The sequence below is a fragment of the Tiliqua scincoides genome, chromosome 4, assembly GCF_035046505.1.
Source record: "Tiliqua scincoides isolate rTilSci1 chromosome 4, rTilSci1.hap2, whole genome shotgun sequence".
NCBI lineage: Eukaryota > Metazoa > Chordata > Lepidosauria > Squamata > Scincidae > Tiliqua > Tiliqua scincoides.
In genome coordinates, this window is record NC_089824.1 from 141,425,655 (window position 1) to 141,448,737 (window position 23,083).

The window sequence follows — 23,083 nt, forward strand, 5'->3', positions numbered from 1 at the left end:
ATCTTAAAAGCTCAGCGGGACAGCTGGCAACGGGGAGGGCTGAGTACGGAGTGGAGGGAGGGGAGGGGAATGATAACAGCTGCCTTAGTTTCCTTCCATCCAGAAGTGTCAGGCTGCAGTGTATTTGCGTAACTCTATGGAATTTAGCACAATGCGTTTTTTGTTAATTGCGCCGAGTCACGGAACAGAACACAGATAAATAGGCTCCACCTATACTAGTATTACTGCTACTACTAACATTATCATCATTTATATTTAAGTTCACAAAGCAGTTTACAGACAAAATCAAATAATTAAACGGTTCCCCGTGCTGAAAGGGCTCACAATTTAAAAAGAAGCATAGGAGTCACTAGTAAAGACACTGCACTGTGGTAAAAAGGGACAGTTACTCTCCCCCTGCTAAATATAAGAGGAGTTTTCAGATCAGGACAGTCTATCATTTAAGCTAAATGGAGAAGGACACTTTTTTTTTTTTTTTTTTAAAGAGGATTATATCAAAACCAACTGAATACCTGCAAGTCATTAAGATGCCTAAAATAACATTTTGGATTTCAGTCAGTATGTAGAAATATGTGGTACTTCCAAACGTCATGCCCAAAACTGAGGTATAAATGGGAAATGAGAGATTTGATAGCAAGCACTGTTCTAAACTTATCCTTGCTTGCCACTCATTCTGTTTTTATCTGCTACTCACATTATATGTTCATAATAGGGTTAAAAGTTTTACAGTGACACACTGCTTTTTTCTTGTTGATTTAATATGATTCACTCAGTAATAAATTGCGCCAGGATTTACGATACCAGTAGTTATGTGAATTTTGTTGTATAAAAACTAATTTGCATAGATTTTAAATACAACTCAAAACTGCCTTTAAAGGCTCCCTTAATTAGCAAAATAAGCATTTTTTTAAACAGCAGTAATTTGTTAATAAAACCTCTGATATTTTAGAAGCCTTGATAATTCGGAGCAATTTTACAAGACCTTTGGGTCAGTTTAATGCAAATTAGGCCTGACTTGTTCAGAGTCTTATTAATCCAGCCCAACTTTCTTGTTTGCAGAAATGCACATTCAACATAAAAGTGGCTTCATTTTAGGAGCAAAATAAGACGTATTGTTTACAGAGCACACCACTGAGACCCCTTAATTTCACAGGGTCATCATGTCTCAACATAATGCAAGGACAATATTATTGCAAATACATAGTGAGTAGATGTGCGCGCACTTATTTATATAAACGTATAGGATGCCTAGAATTTCAAAGCACCTACATGGATAATTAAAATGTATCTCTACATACTGGGGCCAGTGTCAATTAGGACCAATTACTTATGAAAACGTTCACCCACTGCAGTTTTCACATACAGAAACAATCACTCCCTTTTTTGACAAGGGAAATGGGAAATCGCTATGGGATGTCCTAGTTAAGATTTAAATTAGCAAGAAACTTGTTACCAGGCCATACAGAAGATACAGCATAATAAGACATGACCTTGCAGAACTTTGGAGGCAATCTGAATTTTCCCCCCTATAACCCGTTAATTATCTGCAAAAGTTACCAGCCCTTTTGTGGCAGGTTATTTTTCTTCTAGTGAGGGGAGCGAAGGGGAAGAGAGTGAGTTTTTAAATATTTAATTAGTTGTATGTTATGAGAATAACAGCACACACCAAGTGCTTTGATTCTCTGACCATGTTCTTCCTAATTATGCTCAAATTTAGATTGGTCATCGCAAACCTCTGGTGCTTGTAATTATTTATTCCTTAAAGATCCTTCCATGAAGAAATATTTTTCACCCTCATGGCTCTGGCTTCCCCTAAATGGTTCTTCTAGTTCATTAATTACCCTCTCAGAGTATTACAGTCTGTAATGATGCAAAAGGGGGGGGGGGAATCAACACAGAAACCTTACCTTTGTGTGCATGATGAGCTGGTATTAAGGGCAAAGATATTTCTTTTTGTGAAATTGCATACAAACCCCAGGCGAGAACCCTTTTGGGGTCTATTTTTCAAACTGAGCTCAAAGTATCAGCATAATATTTATAAAGTGTTATAGTATGTATTGGCAACCTTCAGTCTCGAAAGACTATGGTATCGCGCTCTGAAAGGTGGTTCTGGCACAGCGTCTAGTGTGGCTGAAAAGGCCAATCCGGGAGTGACAATCCCTTCCACACCGGGAGCAAGTGCAGTCTGTCCCTGGTCTGTCTCCCTGGCTATGGGCCTTCCTTCTTTGCCTCTTAGCCTCAGAACAGACCGTGGCGAGGCAACACCTTACTGGCTGGGGACTGCCCAGCTTAAGGCGGGCGGTAGCTGCCCAGTGAGATGCAATGATCTCTCCCACCGTCGGAAGCAGCCCCTGGCGTCATGCTCTACGCCAATCGAGCAAAGACTTATAACCGGTAAACTGCTGCTTCCCGTGTTGTGCCGACGCCGTATGGCGAAGTTGGAGTGTCCTCTCCAGTGCGCGAAGCCTGGGTAAAGAAGGTATGGAGGATAGGCTGTTACCCATGCAGCAAATCCCCCCTCTCCACGTCGCTGGAATGGTCCAATGGAAAGGCAGAAGCCAATACGGTTGGTTCCAGCGGCGTCGCAGGAGTTGCCAGAACGTGACTGTGTTCAGCCATGAACTGCCTAAGGGACTCCGGCTCCTGATTTTGCCTCGAGGTTGACTCCTGAAGCCTTTTCCAGAACTGGATGTAGTTATAGAAAATTCCAATATATGGTAAAACTGAATTCTAAAAATAACATCAGGTGCCTAATTTCAAGCTATTTCAATTTCAGGTGCCTAATGATCTAAATTTCTTTCCTTTCATTCTTTTATTTCTTTCTTGTACTGATTAGATTGCAATCTGATACCAGCATGGATCCCCCCCTTTAAAACAACTTTCAGTTCATGACTTTAAAAGTATAAATGTCAGTCTGGTGATTAACTACTAAATGAAATGCATTTGATTTGATATGCTGTCTTCCCCACTCCCTTTTCCCATGTAGACTAAAACATGCGACCAAGCACTGTACCCTCTGGATGAACTTTTACTCAACTCAGTAACAGTGGTGTCATTTTTTATTAAAATGTATCTCTGAAATTTGTACTACAACTACTCTATGTGTGGGGCTTTCTGTTTCCTTAAGAGAAGATGAATACCACAAAAGAACTGTTATTCACCAGCCACAGTGGTGTCTGGGTATAATTAGCATCCAGGAAGTTTGTAAAAAGATGCCAGGTATAATACTTTCTCTGAAAAGGTATCGTTTCACTCTTGCAGCTCAAAAGAGTTTAATCTTTGGGGAGGAGGTGGTGAAGGTTGTTTCTCTGAATGTGTTCTGCCAGAATAAGCCATGATTAACCTATAGTAAAACAGCAGATTTGTATTAGCTTGCTTAAAAGAAAAAAAGTTTGGAAACAGGTATTTTGATGCCCCACTCCCTTGACAAGCAAGTTGAGAAGTGCAAGAAACATAAACACATATATGTACATCTATTGGCTCACCTCTGTCAGCTTCCAGCTAATCTTTAATCAGGTTGGAAATATTTATTATCTAATCCTTTTATCAAATTGCCTACTATGGCAAGAATTTCATGGGTTTGCGCAATTAAAAACCCCATGTTATCTAGACATAACACTGCATTATATTGGATGCAAATCTGTTTTTATTGAAAGAGATGCTGGGTTGACAGCAGGAAGTGGCTGATAAGAAAGCAACAAGACATTGCTGATGGCAGTCACGATAACTGAACACTAACTCATATATATATTTAGTTTTACAACATGTTGCCCAAAGTGCTCTTAAAAGGTGGGACTACACTGAGGGATAATTATGCCATATCTCAGTCACAAAGGGAACAAAATAATCTAAGAATGCTACTTCTATAGAGTGAGTTATAGATTTTCAACCAATCCAACAGACTCTGAACGCCGATACATTTGAAATAAGACATCACACTGTTGTGTTCTGGAAGCACAATTGTATCCCTGGGTTTACCATTTGAAAAAAAATCATCACATGATGTGATGTGTACATAGGCGATGTGACTTTTCAAAAAAGAGAAAGAATGAACGCTTCATATCCCATTGTTGTACATAAACACTACCTCGCACAAGTCTTAGGCTTAACAGCAGCAGTTTGATTTATGTTGAAACAGCATCTTTGCAGAACTGGTAAAATGCCTAGATTAAAGACATGTTCAACCTCATTAACCCTTCTAGCTAGAAATCACAGCAAGAAAGCAGTACTGCAAGCACTGAAGAACAAGGTTAAAGATAAAACTTGCACCAACTCCCACTAATAAATATGGACATTTTTACACTTATAGCATATACATCTCCGTTAGATGAAATATAACTCTGTTCAGGGTTAGCTTCCCCCCCCTCCTCAGTATAAATTAATGACAGTGAGGAGTCTAATACAGCGAGGCTCAGGCTGTTAAAGAACAGGACTATTCATAACCTAAATGTGCAGACCTTTCTGCAGGGAGGTAGGACACTGCATGATTGTGAATTTGAAACATAAATTTCTCATCACCAGAATTTTCTCATACCTACAGCACAATCCTATGCTCATCTATTCAGAAGTATATCCCATGATGTTCAGTGGGGCTTAATGAAAGTGGGACAATGAAAGTATGCATAGAATTGCAGCCCTAGTCCATGATTATTGTGAAAAATCTAAGACCAATTTTTCAGCAACATCATCTCATTCAAAATACAACCTCTTAGGAGAGTCAAAGCTGTGCCTACATTGTAAGCTTGTTGTACGAAAGCTATTTCAGAGATGACATTGCTCTAAAAGAGCAGGAAGAACAAGGCACTAGGGATTCCTATACTATGCAGTGTTCACAGTTTTCACAATTGTTATGCCATTAGTTAATTAATAACAAATTCATTATTAAAGTTAGAGAATACATCTATAGAAAAATTGCACTTCCAACTACCTCTCAGCTCAACACTTCGTGTACTCTGGCAGTGCAATCTATGAATGGTTATTCTGAAACAAGTCCTACTGTGGTCAATAGGGTTAGGGCCCAAACCTAAACAATTTTCCGGCACCTTACCTTGAGGAGCCCCCCATGGCTGCCCACTCATTGCAGGATGCAGCGCACACCCTATTGACATAGCTGCATCAGTGATGGAAAGTCGGTTAGGATTGGGCTCTTACAGCGCTATCCTAACTTGTGCTGGAACAGGGAGGACAGAGGGCCTGTGCTGTATCCAGTGCAAGGTTCGGGCTGTAATTGGCTTGCACCCCTTACCCTGGGGAGAGCCACTTGCAGTCCCAATGGAGCTACTCAGATCCACGCCACCTCCAGAGATGGCGAAAATCCGAGCAGCCTGGGACTGGTGTGGGCTGCCTAGGAATGTGGTCAGGATCCAGCATAACTGTTCTCCCAACGTCCCGCCCCATATCCCTGAATCGGCCGAGCTCGGCCAACGCAAACCTACCCATTCCTGGGGGCCATGGCAACTCAGGGAGGTCGGTGCAAGTCTATGTGCTGGCCTAACTCCCTTCAGAGTGGCACAGAAGTGCTTTACGGCACTTTTGCAACACTCCTGGACTGGCGCAAGGGACTCGCACCGGCCCAACGTCAGGTCTGGATGGCCCGACCCTAAGGCTGTTTAGGATTAGATTATGTCTGTTTAGGATTGCAGTCTGGAATTCCTTCAAAGTCTGAGAAACTGCTCTGCAGCAATCTAAGACCCATATATTCATATACTGTCTGTATTCTAAAAGAGACAGTGATTCTAAGCAACCACCTGATAGTATATTAAGTCGAAGAATGGCAGATCTATACAATAGTTCAGTAGTGTTATTATGCTATCAAACATGCTTGACATTGTGGGTTTATTTGAGGGCAGTTTTTTGTAATGCCCAATTGCTATTTCTATAGCAAGCTAAAATATTACACTATGTAAAGCTTTCAGTCTCTGTTACATTCTTAGACTGCATTAACTTCACAGCCGTAACTTGCTTTATAGGCTCAGTTCATCATGACCTATAAAATACTGGGCTGAAGTGCTTTAAATATCTGCTAACACCATGTGCAGGCCTGGGAGTACAAGACAGTGTGCTGTGAAGCGGCAAAGACAGTACTCTTCTGAGAAAGTAGCACACACTCTTATGTCACTGATATAAACAGGGTAAGCATGTTAAATAATGGATAACACAGGCAGAAAGTCTTTATAGGAAACTGGAAGTCTAGTTGGAGCTTTCTTAGAATCTCTCTCCATTTTATTCTACATTAACATGTTCAACTTCTGTTTAAATCTAGAAGCCTTACAGGCAGAATTTGTATGAAGGACCTGTATATAAATGCACACACATTCAAATTCATTACTCACATATGGAAAAACTGGGGATTCTTCTCTAGGAATTCATACTACGCTATAACTACATGAATAACAGCCCAATCCTATTCTTACCCACTGGCAGCCGCACTGAAAATGAGCGTGCTGTATCCAGCGGGAGGGTGCGGATTGGGAGGCTTCAGAAAGGAAAGTTAAGGGGATTTAAATCACCCTCTGTAAGCCTTCCATTCCGCAATGGGTCTCCTTAGACCAAGAAGAGAGAGGGGATGGGGGAGTCTTTAAAAAGGGGATAGGATCTGGTGCACATCATCACTGCTTCCACTTCCTTGGATTCACCCCCTTCTTCAGCTTCCCTGCCCCATTTTGCCCCCTTACTGCCCAACCTTCTTTGGCAGGTCCAGGGAGGTCTGCCAATGGACCAGGAACACCATCACCTCTTGTGGCAGTGCTTCAAAAATGGCCACCAATGGAGAGCTCTGTTTCGCTATCATAAATAGCTGCGCGTGACAGCCCAATCTCAAGTAAGATTGGGCTGTAATAATTGAATATTTTCCCCAGCTTTTCCCTGCATTCCTTCTCCTTCTGCTGTTTCCCTGGTATCTCTTTTAGATTGTGAGTCTGTGGACTAGGGACTCATTCTTTCAGTCTATCTATGTAAAACAGCATGCACATAGATAGCACAAATAAAATGTACATTCATGTGGATGTGCGCGCGCATTAGCTGATGCCTATAGGTTTTGCTTTATAATTATAAAGTTCTTTACAATTCTAGAAATATTTCAGCTTTTAAGTAATGATGGTCAATTTATTAGGCAATTAGCCATGACTTCTTTAACAAAAGAACAGATGCGCTGAAACACCATGCTATTGCTCTCATCCTTGACCCTTAATTCTCCCATTTCAGCAATTTCAGTAATGTAAAAATGCCATTAGAACACTTGACGTAATTCAAGATAGACAGAACAGATAAATGCTAAATCTATGCAGATCAATAAAAAAAAGATGTCATATTATGTTGAACTACAACTGTCTAACAGAGCCAAAAAGATAGCGATGATATTTTCATTATAACCAGGAGGTCATTTTTGTGTTGCAGTGATAACCTTTCCGTACACAGTATGAGAGCCCTCACTCTTTACTAACCACAGTCTTGTACTGTATTCAATCTGATTAACAATTTCACCAAAATAATTTTTCTAAGGAAGTTTTTTGGGTGTTTCAGCTAATATTTTTGTATATGCAGTTATTGTTACACAATGCGTAACCCAGAAAAGTTCTCTTTGTTGGTTTAAGGCAGGGGTGCTCATACTTTTTTGGCTCGAGAGCTACTTTGAAACCCAGCAAGGCCCGGAGATCTACCAGAGTTTTTTTACAATGTTCTCGCCATCATAACATATAACATTTATGTGTACAATGTATGTTGGTGTACCTTGCATAACCGCATGAGCCAATATTGCACAACACAACATAATTAACTATAAACATTTTTTGTAATTACTTGAGTTTACTTTGATGACTTGCACTGAAGTGAATCAGCCAAGGATGCATAGTAGTGCTGACAGCCAGGCTCAAGCACACTTCCAAATGTTCATCAGTCATGGTGGAACGGTACTTGGACTTAATGATCTTCATGTAGGAAAAGGCTGACTCACATAAATAAGTGGAGCCCTTCCTGCCTCAGGTGCTCTTACATCCCTGAGGGCCCTATTACCTTCAAGTGGCTGCAGCTGTGCAGCACACTCTGCTGGATGCCCAGGCATTACCCTTAAAGGGGCCACTGCTGACACCACATCCACCTTCACACCAGATCTTCCTGGATTCCAATACAAGTGGGGGGGGGAAGCAGATCTCTATACAGACCAGTGCAAAAACAGGGGAAAGGTGTGGGGGAGGGAAGATCTCTATATAGACATCACAGCAAGACCAGTGCAAAACCCCTTGCACACAGAACCAACAGATGGAAGTTGGGGGGGGGCAGATTTCCATACACACCAGTGCAAAAACAGGGGAAAGGTAAGTCAGCCCCAGTAGAGTCAACGGGGCTCACTCCCAGGGATGCGTGGACAGGAGAAAAGCCTGCCAGCTGCTCCTCTCCAGGTCTACTCACGAGTCAGCCCCAGTAGAGTCAACAGGGCTCACTCCCAGGGATGCGTGGACAGGAGCTCACTCCCAGGGATGCGTCACTCCCAGGGAGCTCACTCCCAGGACGGGGCTCACTCCCAGGGATGCGTGGACGGGAGAGAAGCCTGCGATCGACTCATTTTGCCTCACGATCGACCGGTAGATCGCGATCGACGTATTGAGTACCCCTGGTTAAGGCCTTAAGATTTTCTTGTAATTTAAGATAGATGGTTCCTAGAGGCTCCCATCTTTGTGACTTTTTAAAATGTGCCAATCCTGTTTACTACATTTTATTCTGCAGATTTCCCATAGAGCAAATGAAACTTAACAGAACTATTTAATTGCCGTACATAGGAAACCACATTACTATTAATTCCACAGCAACCGTATAATACATAAACTATTGCTTTGCAAACTCTAGAGCAATTAGACCTCTCGGCTATTTGGCTAACTCTGCTTCATGATACCCAATGCAGTTAATTATATTTTTTGATGTTAATAGTCTCTGTCAGTTTCAAGCATAAATCCTCTTTGATGAATATTTAAATTATATTTGAATAAAATAATCTTGGTTACATTTTCTATTCAGCAGCCATCATAGCTTAATAAAGGTCTTTTCAGGAAAGGGTTGAGATAAATGCTTCTGCAATTCCATGTACAAAACCCTAAATCCACATTACATCTGTTTAGTGGCTATGGTGACCAGTGTCATAGCTTAACAAGCTAATGTCCTTATGAAAGACAATGATCTTCCAAACAATTGCTTCTTGAATAATGATAGTATTGCTGTAAGTTACAACTGCTAACTATGTCCACTGTGCATATTAAATACATCAGAAAATAAATCAAGAATCAGATTCCAATCAGACTCAGGACTATGACAGAGGAAGAGAACCATCAGTGAAAGACATGTGTATCTTGATGTAGATCTAAGATGTAGGCGAATCTAAAGGTGTGCTGGTGTTTTCTGTGGATTTCAAAATTTTATAGCCAGAATAGGAGAGGAAGGGAATTTGATTTCCTTGAGAGTCAATACATTTTCTCCGGAATCTTGGGACCTCGGTATCCACTTTGACTTACCACTGATACCTTTATATGCCTTGTAACAATGAAAAAAACCACCAAAATTCAATTTTCTCCCCTCACACTGCTAAATAATAATAGTCATGCACTATTTAATGACAGGGATCGGGACCATGATCCCTGTTGTCAAGCAGCGCTTGACGCAATCCGTTCCCTCCGCAAGGAAGGGAATACTCTTCTCCCCTCCCTCCAGAGGGTCGTCACTTTCGGAAGGTTGGGGTGTGCGCTCCTGACGACCATGTGACCACACATGGTCGTCAGTTATGTGATTCCGCTGTAAGCAAAGTGGCGCACACCTATAGTTTCATTCCATTAGATTCCATTATTCACTCCATCTAGTGGCTGAATGCGGTATAGCATTCTGGGGCAACAATGGAGGAGCAAGGAACCTGGAAGTGGGTCTTTAAAGCTATTTTGCCACTGATTTGGTATTCACTGATTTTTTTTTTTTAAACCATTCTGGAACCCCAGTAGATAATGAGGCACAACCTGTATATATATTTAATTAGATTCAATCTTGATTCATAAAATGCTTAGATGTATGTTTGAGCACTTGCTTCAATTCAGGCAGATAACTTTCATCACACCTGTGGGCCATACAAGTCAATTTCCAAATCATGACCAAAATGCTGTATCAGAGGTGATATTACAGTGTCTACAGCTCACATGCATGGCGTTTTTGGGGATAAATAAGAAGCAGTCACCATGACTGCTGCCAACAAGCAATTACTAATGCAGTGATTTGTAACCTGTTTATACCTTTCTTAAACCATTATGTTAACCTTGGTTTTCTTTTCTGAAATATGATAGTAAAAGGCTGTTCACACTTTTCCCACTCATCAGACTTACTTTTGAGTAGACATGCTTGGGACTGCACTTTAACTCCCACTGTGTGATTAGGACTACAACCTTAATCTGGAAATTATTCAAGTATTCAACCATTCTGTGAGTATTCACAGTATTCAACTGCAGAAGACTATATCAAGTATGTGGAATAATAACATCCATCTCATCTTGCATGCTTTGTGTTTCATATAATTACTTTTTTACCCACCAAACAGTTAGTTCTCTTTCACGGAGTTAACTTTAAAATTATTATAAATTTTTTTAAAGAAAACCTAAAGTAATATGTGTTTAATCATGGATTAAAAATTAGAAAAACTGAAAATAAATCTGTTGCGTGTTTGTATATGAGAGAGAAGGGGGGTGGTCTACTGCTAAGTATGTACTGTGCATAATTAAATGTTTGTGTTCCTCAGTAATTCTGTATCATTAAGAGGCTGGTCTGTAGTATAAAAATGATTTCAGCTGACAATTGATGGTGTGTGGTGGTCAAGAATTACATATCCATTAGAAAGTTCTTGCCATGAACTCAGTATGTGGCCTTAGGTAAGCCCTGTCTCAGCCTCTACCATGCTTTATCTAACAGGGTTGTTGTATAGGAAATTAAAAATTCAAATTAAATATTGTTTAGCAAAAAGCAATTACAAGAACAATAAAATAAAAGATAGCATGTGTAAAGCAGATTAAATCTTCAGTTTTACATAAAATGCTAAATATTATTAACAGGTTTTTTTCAGATAAACAGGATAGTTTAGCCAACCCTAGGCTCTCATACATCTTTTCTATGAGAAAAAATTTAAACAGAGCCAATGTAAAACAAAAACACCCCAGAAACTAAGCCTAAACAGAAAGAACTCCACAAATTTATTCTGAGATGAGTTTGCAGAAAGAATGCCTATGTCTGTGAGTCCTCTTTGATGTGAGCTGAAGCCAGCTCTAAATAAAGGAATGTCTAAGAGAGAGTGTCTGGCTCTGATAATCATGTACAGTAGAGGTTTGTCAAGCATCTTTCAGGCCCTGGTATTGAAAGCCAATGACATGCCAAAGGAAAATAAGGACCTGATATTTGAGATCAGTCATTTACAATGACAGCTTTGATGCACATTCATTCAGGGAATGCACTTGTCCAAATTGGTATTGGAGACGTGACAATCAATACAGTCACTTCTGGGGCAGAGAAAGAACAGTAAGCATCCGAAGCAGTGAGTGAAAGAAATAGAAAAATGTAGGTTGCGGTCATCTTTGAGGCATATTTTACTACAGAACATTTTTTTAAAGAAGGCAGCAAGACCAACACAGAGAACGAACTGCTACAGAATTCACATGAAAGCCAGTAAAAAGCAGAAAAATTGCCATGTCCATGTCTAAAGTGAACGCTACCAAGACTCTCAAACCATATATACAGTAGTTTGAGATAAAAGAATCAATATATGGACATTTTAATCCATATTTAAATTTTCGGTGTAGATTACTGTGGCTTTAATTTTTAACACAGCAATTTCTTGAATACTGTCACAAGGCATATTCAGCGAGGTGCTCCAAAATGGTTCTTAGTAGTGCATACCATAATGTGATAAGGTAGTGGGGGAAACTTTTTTTTAAACTGGTTTAAGCTTTCAATCGTGCAGATCAAGGTTTTAAGGGATCACATTAATTCATGCTGATGAGATTAATCAGATGAGATGGGTGATTTCCCTTCCATCTGTCCAAGGCTAAGGTCTTTAATAAAAGAAGACTTTCCTTTATTCGTTATTGTTAGACAGAGTAGTGGCAGCCTTGAAAGAAACTAGTCTGATATTTCTGCACATCTTTTTTGAGGTCTGATACACAAAAGAATGTGTGTACCACTAACAGAATGGAATTTGATCAGAAACATAATTTATTTTTGTTTTATTTGAGGCATGTGTCACTTATGTTGACAAAGCAAATTAAAAACATTGTCAGAAGACATTTGATTGCAGGAGAACAGTTTCATTTCCTGTGCTTTCCCTCCCTCAAGTAAATGGAATTTATCATGTTATAAGGCAATAACAAGAAAAGGAGATCTCAGATTAAAATTCTACAATTTTTAAATAGTCTGTATGCTAACTTACAAATAGAAAAGTCAGGAGAGCAAGCAAGTAAACAGCTCTTGTACTGAGCTTTGATTTCAGTGCAGCTGCGTCCTCTGAAGAATGAATGAGTGACACAAGAGGGAAGAACACTGAAGAGTGAGAATATGGTGTGGAGCAATCATTTATTATCATGATATACTAGAATCAATACGCTAATTCATATTAGGTGCTTTAATGCTGGTTCTTTATTAAGATTCAAATGTCTTGGATGTGGCCTTGTTATGCTATTAAGCACGTTTAAGAAAAGCAGTTTAACTGCTATAATTTTATTTAACTGTGTCATTTGAATTGAACTGAACTTCAGGATCTGAAGTTGAGCTGAACTTCAGTTGATAAACTGAACTTCAGGATCACAATAGGCTTATAATCATAGAGCTTTATACATGCTTGTAGTCATACAGAGACAAGAAACAGTTCTCACACTGTATCAGAGGATTCTGAAATGCTGAGCTCTGCATACTCTGAAATGCAGAGTGCAAATCAGACCAAAATTATAGTACTGCACATAATTGCAGATAAATGGTTGTGAGTCAATCATACAGATGCATGTGAGGTGTTTGTGCCCATTATTGGCTATGGCAAGAAAAGGGAACTCATCAAACTTTGTTTGTTACAAATAGTCATGGGAGACATACACTTATGAGATTCTAAATCACAGCCTGGCACTTAAAAAAAAAAAGCAGTGAGCACTATTCCACCATCGTTAAACATGTTCGCAGATCTCCAGCTGATGACTATGTGATATAACAGTGTTTTAACTGCCCTGTTTAAATATAAATGACTCAAAAAGTGCTCAACTCTGGCTGGATGGTGCCTAGTGTTCCTAAATTATGTCAGGATTGTCAAAATGTTTTGGAATGTTTAAGGCATGAGGTTCACACTAGTACAGGAAAAAAAAAACAAGAATGTTCTAAATTCATCTAAAAAGTCTAAAACTAAAGAAAAATCAATGAGCAGAAGATAGTGTACTATTGTGAAATACAGGCCAAATCCTATTGGGGCTCTGCATTGCCGGAACACATATTGCAGCAGTGCACTGTCCTTTCTAATGGTTGCAAAACACAACCCATCATATTGTAAGGTGAGCCACTGCCATAAGCAGCAAGAGCAGCCCGCTCACTGGTGAAGACCAGATGTAGGGAGGTGTGGAATGGGGAGAGGGGTGGGGAGAGGGGGTTTGTCAAGGTCTGGAAGGGGATAGTACTGGTGGCAGAAGCTCCACTGATACAACACCCTTTTTTCCCAGCTTTGACCCCCTGACCAGAATCTTCCTCACTCTCCCTTCCCCCCCCCAATAGCTGGCACAGATCCAAGTATACCAATTGGGGCATAGGAAATTTACCCAGGGGCAAGGGAACATGTGTCCTTACCTCGAGGAGGTCTCTGGGACCAGAAACACCCTCATGGGATGCAGTGCATGCCCTGCTGGCTTCATTGCATCATCAGTAAAGAAGTTAGGATTGGGCTGACAACCTCCTATCAATATCAATAAATGCTCACATGAACTTTTGGGGTAAAAATATACTTTATTAGAATTTAGAACTGTTTGAAAACCAGAGTATCATGCTATGCTAATGTGGAAAGTGCTTAACAACACTGTTTGGTTCTCATAGTACTGATTTCATAAGCTAGTTCTGGCTTTGAATTCCAGTATAGTGTATACCCACAACTGCAGTAAGCTATACTACTGTATTTCAGAGTTTCCCAAACTAGGGTGTTGCGATGCAGGGCAGGCGACAGCGACTATGGTGACATGACCGCCACAATTAAGCCACTGCAGGGGAGGAATGGCTTTTAAAAAGGACTTACCTGGGGGTCGCTTTGGCTCTCAGGAGAGTCTGGAAAGACTGCACACCACCACCCCCTCGCAGGCCTCCTCGCACCTCCAAATGCCTGTAAACAGTAAAAAAAGGCTAGTTCCAGTTTTTGTCACAAAACCAGAAATGGCCCTTTTTTTGCTGTTTACAGCAATTTTGAGATACAGGGAGGCCTGCAGAGGGAGTCGCAGGCTCCCCGGACTTTTGGAGAGCCATAGCGACCTCCAGGTAATGTAATGTATTTTTATTACAGAGCCATGTCCTATACAAATTTAATAAAAGCAGTAACACCCTTCCCCAATCCTCAGGCAAACCAATTTTTAAGATTAAAAACTAAGTACAGGTGAGCATCATTTAGCGTTCCAACAAGAAACAGCCCACACATGAGATGGTTGCCTCTGGTCCTGTTCACCTCCTCCTGTAATTGAGGGGAGCCATGCTTCCCTCACTTCTGGAGGCTTTCTGACTTCCGCTTTCCCGGGAAACTGGAAGTTGTGTCTCTTTGCCTGAAACAGGCATTCTGAGCCTCATAGAGGCAGTGCGCAAATGTGCGCTACCTCTGCAAAGCTCAGAAAAGCATCCGGAGGCAAGGGGAGCACAGCTCCCCTCACCTTTGGAGGCTTTGCATAATGTCAAGACTCGCTTGGTGACAGGGCTGCCAATCCGCATCCCTGTCACTAAGCAACACATGACTGTAAACTCCTGCTTATCTTACAGTCCAATCCACAGTCTTAAGCTCTGCATTAAACCAAAATGTGAACATTCCAAACAAATAGAGATGGTTTGAGAAAGTATTTCAATAGTGGTTGCAGAAAATATTTGACATGCAACTATTCACAAAAAGTTTTTTGCAATCAGTTATACCACCTATAACAGGGGTGTCCAAACATTTTGGCAGGAGGGCCACATCATCTCTCTGACACTGTGTCGGGGACCAGGGAAAAAAAAGAATTAATTTACATTTAAAATTTGAATAAATTTACATAAATGAATATAGAGATGGAATTTATATGAATAAATGAAGGTCTCACAATAGCTCAAAGCCTATAAAAGGCTTTGTGCAAAGCAAGGCCAACCTTTCCTTTGCTGCCGCTGTTGCTTCACAGATGTGAAACAGCAAGCAGTGGAGGGAGCTTTCGGCCCACAGCTCAATCAGAGGTTGAACAGTTGGCCTTGGTGCTGAGAGCAGTCGCATCAGGCCATCATGGGCTCCAGCAAGTCTCTGGTGGCCCCTGCAGGTCGCATTGGGGGTCCCCAGGGCCGCAAATGGCCCCCGGGTCGCGGTTTGGGCACTCCTGACCTATAACAACAATAAATTATAAACCCTATTAAAAGATAAACCACTTGCAAGAGTGCCTATAAGAAATGCTATGTTTTCCAGTGAAGAACTTCCTTGCTCAAAAGCTAAGATATATGCATGTGTACATAAACATGTTCAGGTATATGTGGTGTCTTTGTATGTGCAGCTAGGAAATATGTTCTTTTCCCAGTCTGATATGATTGTAGGTTGAAACTAGTTAAATACTTATTGCATTAAATGTGTTTAGCTGGAATTAACATTAGAGATTATTTAAACAGGTAGCAGCTCTCTGAAAAGTAGAGTCCCAAAAGACAAGGATACAGCAAAATTTCAAACAAGGCAAAATGCTCCTAGGTGCTTGTAGTCATCTTCCTGCTTTCTTGCTTTTTACACAGAAAAACTTACCAAAAGAAAAGGTCAAATGGCCTCACAAGTGGATTTCTTTTAAAATTCCCAGATAAATTATTTGAATACTTTTTTTTTCAGGAGAGAAGAAAATGGAGAGAAAAAGAAACATATACATTCAAGTTCCAAAAATTAAATTAATTCTGTATCAACTGGATTCCTTTCCTGTAATGTATTAAAACTTCACAACTTCTTACCTTTGTGTCATAATTTTGTAGGCATCAGGGAGGAAACATTCTGTGTTCTCCATCTGGAAAGGGTCAGCATCACAAATTTTGTCATCTGTCCGTCCATAGTTAGCACTCTCTATCATAATGACATCACTTCCTGGACACCGAAGATCTATGGAGTAGCCCTCACAGGACAGTTCTCGCCTTACTAAACCAAATGGTAATGCTGCTCGACTGAAACCTAAAAAGGAAATTAGAAACCTCATTCAGTAATGAAAATATTTTGCTTTATTTGTATATATAATCCAATTTTTTTCCATGGTGGAATTCAAGGTGGTTTAAATACAGAGTTTCAGAAAGTCATCCAGTCAGGCACTGACCAGATCTAGATCGCTTTAGCTTCAAGCAATGATGCTTAGCTTCAGGTATCATGTATCCACACTAATTCCAATTAAAATTGTTTAAGACTTGCATCTGTAATCATGGGAGGACTTTTCCAGCTGCCACAATTATAGAAATGGCAACTGCCCACTGGGAACTGTAGTGACGTATAGTTCATATTAGGTGTCTCCGTGCAAATGGGTACATGGAAAAGATCTTATTGAGAAAACAAGCAGTTGAGTGACACCATTCCTGAATCATAGCCACTATTTTGAACACATCCTCCTAAATAAATGCATGGATGGATTTTTTTTCTTTTGTTACAAGCTTCAGAGCCTACAGGAAATAGCCAAGAGAACAAACTGTCTCTCTGGATCCTGTACAAGTCGAACTCGCCAAGGACAGTGAACGAAATGTTCACAGTAGGTATCATGGAGTGGCTGAATGTCTGGGTCATTGTTTTGACCAGCAGGATTTACACCAATAGCTAACTAGCCCTACTTTGTGTTCTTGCATGTCTGTCATGATTACATTAATATAATTATTTAAAACACATTTTTATGATTTACTTGATCCACAGCCGAGATGGGTCAACACTTTAAACTGAATAGTGAATAAATTTCCATTTATTTTTCCTAGTATTTCCCACCCCCAGCTAACTATAGAAACATGAATGATCGGTTTTGTTTATCCAGCAAATCTTCACGTGACTTTCCTAACCCTCACCTGAAAATAGCAGCAGAGAAGTAGGGCGCCTATCTGTGAAAAAGACAATGACATCTAACAGGCTTAATAAGGTATGTAACCAAAAACCAGTGTGTGCCTTATTCCTTCTCTTGTTTCTTTATTCCATTCTTTTTCTCCTTTGATCTTAGATTCTTTGTGACCCTATAGATGGTTTTTCTGCCTCATGCTCTCGCACCCATTATTCCCCTCCTGAAATAATACTTTTATGTGAAAATTATTACTGTTTTTATTAATATAAAGTTAATGCTTTAAAAGTGCTTGCTATATTCACTGTACTGCCTGATGCAATTATTATACACAAAAACATTCAGTGGCTATCCTGCTGAGCTACATTTTCACTCTTTATGAGTCCTGCCTCTTTTGACTATACTAAATGGGAATTCCTTCCCTCCTGACACTGATTGGAAGCAAACATATGACAAAATCAACAAGACATTACTTAAATTTTAAAAAAAGTTTACAATGAAAAATTAAGGATTTGTTCTCTCACAAATTCTCCCTAAAAGATGTACTACTAAAGAACTTTCGTTTCTCTTTTCATGACTATGCATTTCAATATGTTCTTCATTCTCCACAATTCTCCATAATATGGAGTTGTATTAAGCAAACCTTCATGAAATAAGCATAAATTATGATAATGTAAGATTAATAACATTAACAATAGCACCGTTTGGGTTTTTAGAAAAGCGGTATAAAGATCATTTAAATAAATAAATAATATTTATTATTTAATAATATTAATTATATTATTAGTATATTAGATTACATAATGTTTATATTTCAATATGATGGGAAATCTTTGTATATAATATTTCTATGCTTGTTCAGAGTAGACAGCTCTTCATTGGGAAGAGTCAACATTCTTGGCATAGTCTGCAGAGTCAGTGGGTTCCCTGGGCTGCGTTAATAGATGAAACAAGAAGTCTCCTTTGGCCACAGAAGCAGAGCTCCATCTGGGGAGGTGGGGAACAAGCATCTGAAAGCTAAGATCTGTAACCTGTGTTTTTCCAGACTAGGACAACCATATCACCCAATGAAGGAAAAAGAAGTCAGCATGTCCAAAGTATGTTTTTTTCATTTCTAAATAACCACAGCCAAGGTACCCAATGCCTAACATCTGGAATGGGGAAAACGGATTCCAAAGAAACAGCATGATTTTCAGACAGGCTTGAGGTCCCATACATCTATTTCTGGTGTCCTGGCATAGTTTATTCCACTGTGGGACAATAGTGATATAAGAACCAATTATATTATTCATTCCACGGCATTTGCAAGTTTCAATCAGCTCACACTTCTTCAGTCATGCTGCCAAGGGCCAAACCAGATGAATACATAAATTGTGATTGAGTTTTTAATGGAGTTGTAAACGGCCTTGGGGTCTCTGAACAAAAGGCGATTTAAAAATAAACAAATGGAACAAAAAATAGTAACAGCACTTAAAATCAACTAGGATCAGCTATCAGCACACCAGGAGTATCATCTTTCCTGATATGAAACTAACCCAGTGTGTGGGAGTTTGCTTAGGGGCTGGCATGCACAGACTGAAAACCCAAGGCTTAAAAACTTGGATAGAGAATAAACAATAGGAACAGGACAAGCTGGAGAAGAAAGGACAAATCCTAATTTCTTTCTCTCGCTCTCTTCCCCCCCCCCCCACAGGTAAAGCCTGTTTATCTGCAGATTTTACATCTGCAGACCCGCGTTGAGCCAGACATGGCTCCACCTGAACCCTCTGAAGGGGACTGGAGCTATGCCTGGTCCCCTCTGGAGGAGTTCCGAAGCCCACAGAAGCCATGTGCACCTGCCCACAGTGTCTGCAGGCCTCAGAATGGCCCCATAGTGCAAAAAAAACAACAACACAAAACTACTTCCAGTTTTCAGAAGTAGGGCTGTGGGGACTGAAGAACAGCTCCAGTCTTCTTTGGATGGCTTAAAGGGCCAAAAATTGTAGATCTGTATCTGCCGGGGGGGGGGGGGCACGTCCGAGAATGGATCCCCTGTGGATACTGAAACTCTACCTGTTTGTGTCTGTATCTGAAAAAACATGTATATATAAACTCGCACGCACACATGCACATGTCTTCATCAAAAAACATTGGGGGGGATACATAGTAGAAGAATGCAAAAAAAAAAAAAAGTCTGCACAAGTTAACTGAATACAAGTTATTGAACATAAAACAAAGTTCCTCAGCCTATTCAGAAATTCCTTATATTGGGGGGGGGGGGGCCTTGTTAGGTTACTGACCATAATACAGCCAAACTATGCCACATTATTCTACTGAAAACAGTCTCTTTAAAATAGTAACCATGTCACATTACCAGAAATATCTTACTTCAATGTTGAATCCCTAGAGCAATTTAGTATTATACATAGTTTATGTTTTAATACAGGGCTTTTCAAACTGGGTGTCACAATGCCCCAGCCTGTGGGCCCTGGCCTCTATCCCCTTAAGGGACGGGGACAGCCAGGAGGCAGGGGGGAGGCCTTCCCCCCGCCCCCACTCCCTGAAAGTTTGAAAACTGCTGGTTTAATAGTAAGTTACAACATCAGACACACACAGCAATAAAAAAAACCCTATCTGTATATGAAACAAGCAGGCCAGTCTCCCTCAAACTACCATTATACAGCCAAACAGCTTAGCAGCTCAATCCTAGCTGGAGTTTAGGATTGCGGATCTCATGATCTCCCTTCTAAATCCTGCACCAAAGATGGAAAAGTCACACTGCTGTTATGCATTCTGGGGGCTTCAGCACAAACAGCTGGAGGTCCTGCGTGAGCAACAGCAGCTTGGAAAAGCCCCATTCAACTTCCAGGCACTGATGCAGCTGTGCCAATGAGGTGTGCGCTGCATAATGCAGTAGGGGGGAATCCTGAAGGCCTCCTTAAGATAAAGGAAAAACCTTAGGGCTGAATTTCAGGTGCTTCAGTGCTGGAAAGTGGGATAGAATTGGGCCCTCAGTCCCACACTGAAGACACTGGAACTTACTGCTGAGTAAATTCATAGGAGGGCACTGTTAATATGCTTTCTGTAGGGATTTGGAGCTGAATCTCCCATATTAAAACTCCAGCACTGTTTTTTGCATCACAGTGGCTCTTTTCAAGAGATATAATAGAGAGTGAGAATGCCGATAAGATAATCTGACCCTAGATTATGAGTAGAAACAGAGTGATAAACATCTGATTACTGAACAAACAAGGACTGTGCAAATGGATAGAATACAGAATTACTGGAAACAGGACTGACATGAGAAATGCCAAACCAAGTCCAAAATAGAATGAAGTGGTTCGGATATGGCGGGTGGGTGTATGAGTGGAACCAATCGTTGGTCAGTCATTATCTTTTCAGTCCTTGACTGGAATGTTAGAAGCAAGCTAAAAGGTATCTAACTCAGCTCCTTAAAGCTACTTCCTGGAACTCTTTAAAGAGTTGTTCCTTCTGATGAGATTATAAAGTTGTCTATTTATATACATATAGCCCATCATCAGTACAAGAGGCTCTAGGTTTGCTCTTGCATAAAACTTGTATTCTCTTACTTTTTCACTTTTGCAATCTCTTTCTACTAAGGCCTGGCTCTCTTGATGTCATTAGTTGTTCTGCAACATAGTCAATAGGGTTTTCCAGGAAAAAGTCACAGACATGTGTGGCATCCACCTCCCCATGTGAACCCCTGAATGGCCCCAAGAAGAGTAATCAGCTAGCTGTTACAGGGGCAAAGGCAAAGCCATTATACTCTCACCAGGTACTTGGACTTGGAGGGCTGCTGATAGCTGCACCACTGGTGACAATCTTGGTGGGGAAAAAGCCAGCAGGGAGGTGGGAGGGTTTAAAAGCCAGGCCAAGTTGGAGCATGTGGGAGGAAGAGTCTGGGGAAGACAAAAAGCAGGACAAAAGAAAGAGCATCCTTGTGACAGCACCCTGGGGAGAAGTCCAGGGAACACTAAGTGAGAGTACCACCTGGTGGCACAATGTGCTGATAAAGAAATATAAACAGCATCAGCCTGGCTGACTTTTTTTGAAAGGGGGTGGGTGCACTTCTGATGCCATGCCCCAATCCTTATAAAATCGACCTACTGTCTTGGGATAAGCCCTTGGTGGCAGGGATGACCACAGCTTTCTTTTGCTGCCACCAGCTTAGCTCTTCTGATGCCACAAAAGCTCTGAGGAATCTTTGACATTAGAACCAAGTAGTAAGGGGATTTTAAACCCTGAAAACTTGAATTCCAAGACCTTTGAGCAATGCTGTTAAATTAAACCATCTATATCCACATGCCATGCTATCTTGTTGGTATAGTTGTGCCAGCCAGTCAAAGAAATCATATAAAGGACAGCTTTTGCTTATGTCTGTGGGAAAGAATACCATCTGAGATCTATGACTGAAAAAGAGAACTGCAGATTTTTCGGCCATCTTCCCAAGAGCTGGGGGAGATGGTGCGAGAACTTCTAGAGGAGAAGCCATATTAGCCTCTTGCAACAAAAACAAAAAAGGAGACTTAACAGCACCTTAAAAGACTAAGGGCGCAATCCTAACCCCTTATGTCAGTGCTTTCAAGCACTGACATAAGGGCAATGAAGCTCCAAGGTAAGGGAGCAAACATTCCCTTACTTTGAGGAGGCCTCTGAGAGTGACACCCAACTGCAGGATACAGCCAGTGCTGGAAAGCACTAACATAAGGAGTTAGGATTGCACCCTAAAAAACCTATTTCAGCATTAGCCAGGGGACTTTTTGTGGTTGGTGCAGGGTGACAAAACTGTGCTGCAGGTGTGGCTTTAGATCACCCACTTTTCATAGCAGAGATAAAAACAAGGATAAAGGGGTTTGTAATCAAGTTGTATCAACTTTCTTTTATTGCTGTTACAAAAAGTAGCCCAGAGTTAACAGCACTCAAGTTCACTCCCCGTAATTTGCATGTGTCGTTATGTCAGTGCATTGGATACAAGTATGCCTCAATTTGGTATAACTGAAATGTAGTGGTGCAGGGATGACAAAAGGCCACACATGGTACTTTCTTCATAGCTTAACCCAGATCTTCCTCTAATTCGGTTCTAATTCGGCTGCTTGAAAATAAAATAGCCAGAATAAGGTCTGGTCAATTCCCAAGCAAGAGGAAGTTCTCTTTATTTGCAAGACACCATATTACAGAGAGAGATAATCAATGCAAAGTGATGCACCATGTGCAGGTGATGAGAAGATCACTCTATGAAATCTGTCACTGTCATATGCAAAAATAGTCACCTACAAAAGAAAAGTCTTCTAACAAGCACTGTTACCTTTATTTTTAGGCTTTTTTTTTCTACCAACAAAGAGAAAAATAAGCATTTTGAGAAGCAGAATGTAATTCAATCTTTCTTGCAACTCCGACAATAATAATAATAATAAAAGAACATAGCAGGAGGCCCTGTGAGTAAAAAAAAAAAAATCAATATTGCAGCTTTTGTGCTGTGCAAATGTGGGTACTTCCAAATAGCAGTGCTTAGAGTAAAATGAACTATTTTGCTCCATTTTCTCCTTTCCGAAGAAATGATTTTGAAAAGACAGCTCTCCCCCCCCTTTTGGCACTATAAAATGTCAACTCCCTGTGTTTTAGGCAAGTGTTTGGAATAAATGCTTCCGGAAACAGGTGCAGTGTCTTAGGACTAAAATACATTCATGTGCAGGCGATAAGAACAGATGTGTTGCTTCTTGATGGAAATTGGGAAGCCCGGTGACTGGATCCTACAGCTAGCTTCTGCATCACTTCAGAGCCCTTCAGAACTAAGTACACTGCTCTGCCAATAAGTACTGCTGTCATTAGCAACTATT

The 23,083-nt window shown here is 40.5% G+C and overlaps 1 protein-coding gene across 7 annotated transcripts in view; it reads right to left on the bottom strand.

Moving 5' to 3' along the window:
• The window catches only part of ADGRL2 (adhesion G protein-coupled receptor L2), a 660,835-nt gene that overhangs the window by 93,938 nt on the left and 543,814 nt on the right, over positions 1-23,083 (bottom strand). For all 7 annotated transcript variants that reach the window (XM_066626596.1, XM_066626597.1, XM_066626598.1 and 4 more), the window contains one exon: positions 16,180-16,393. In XM_066626596.1, coding sequence (XP_066482693.1) covers positions 16,180-16,393 — 214 coding nt within the window. The remainder of the gene's footprint in view (positions 1-16,179; positions 16,394-23,083) is intronic.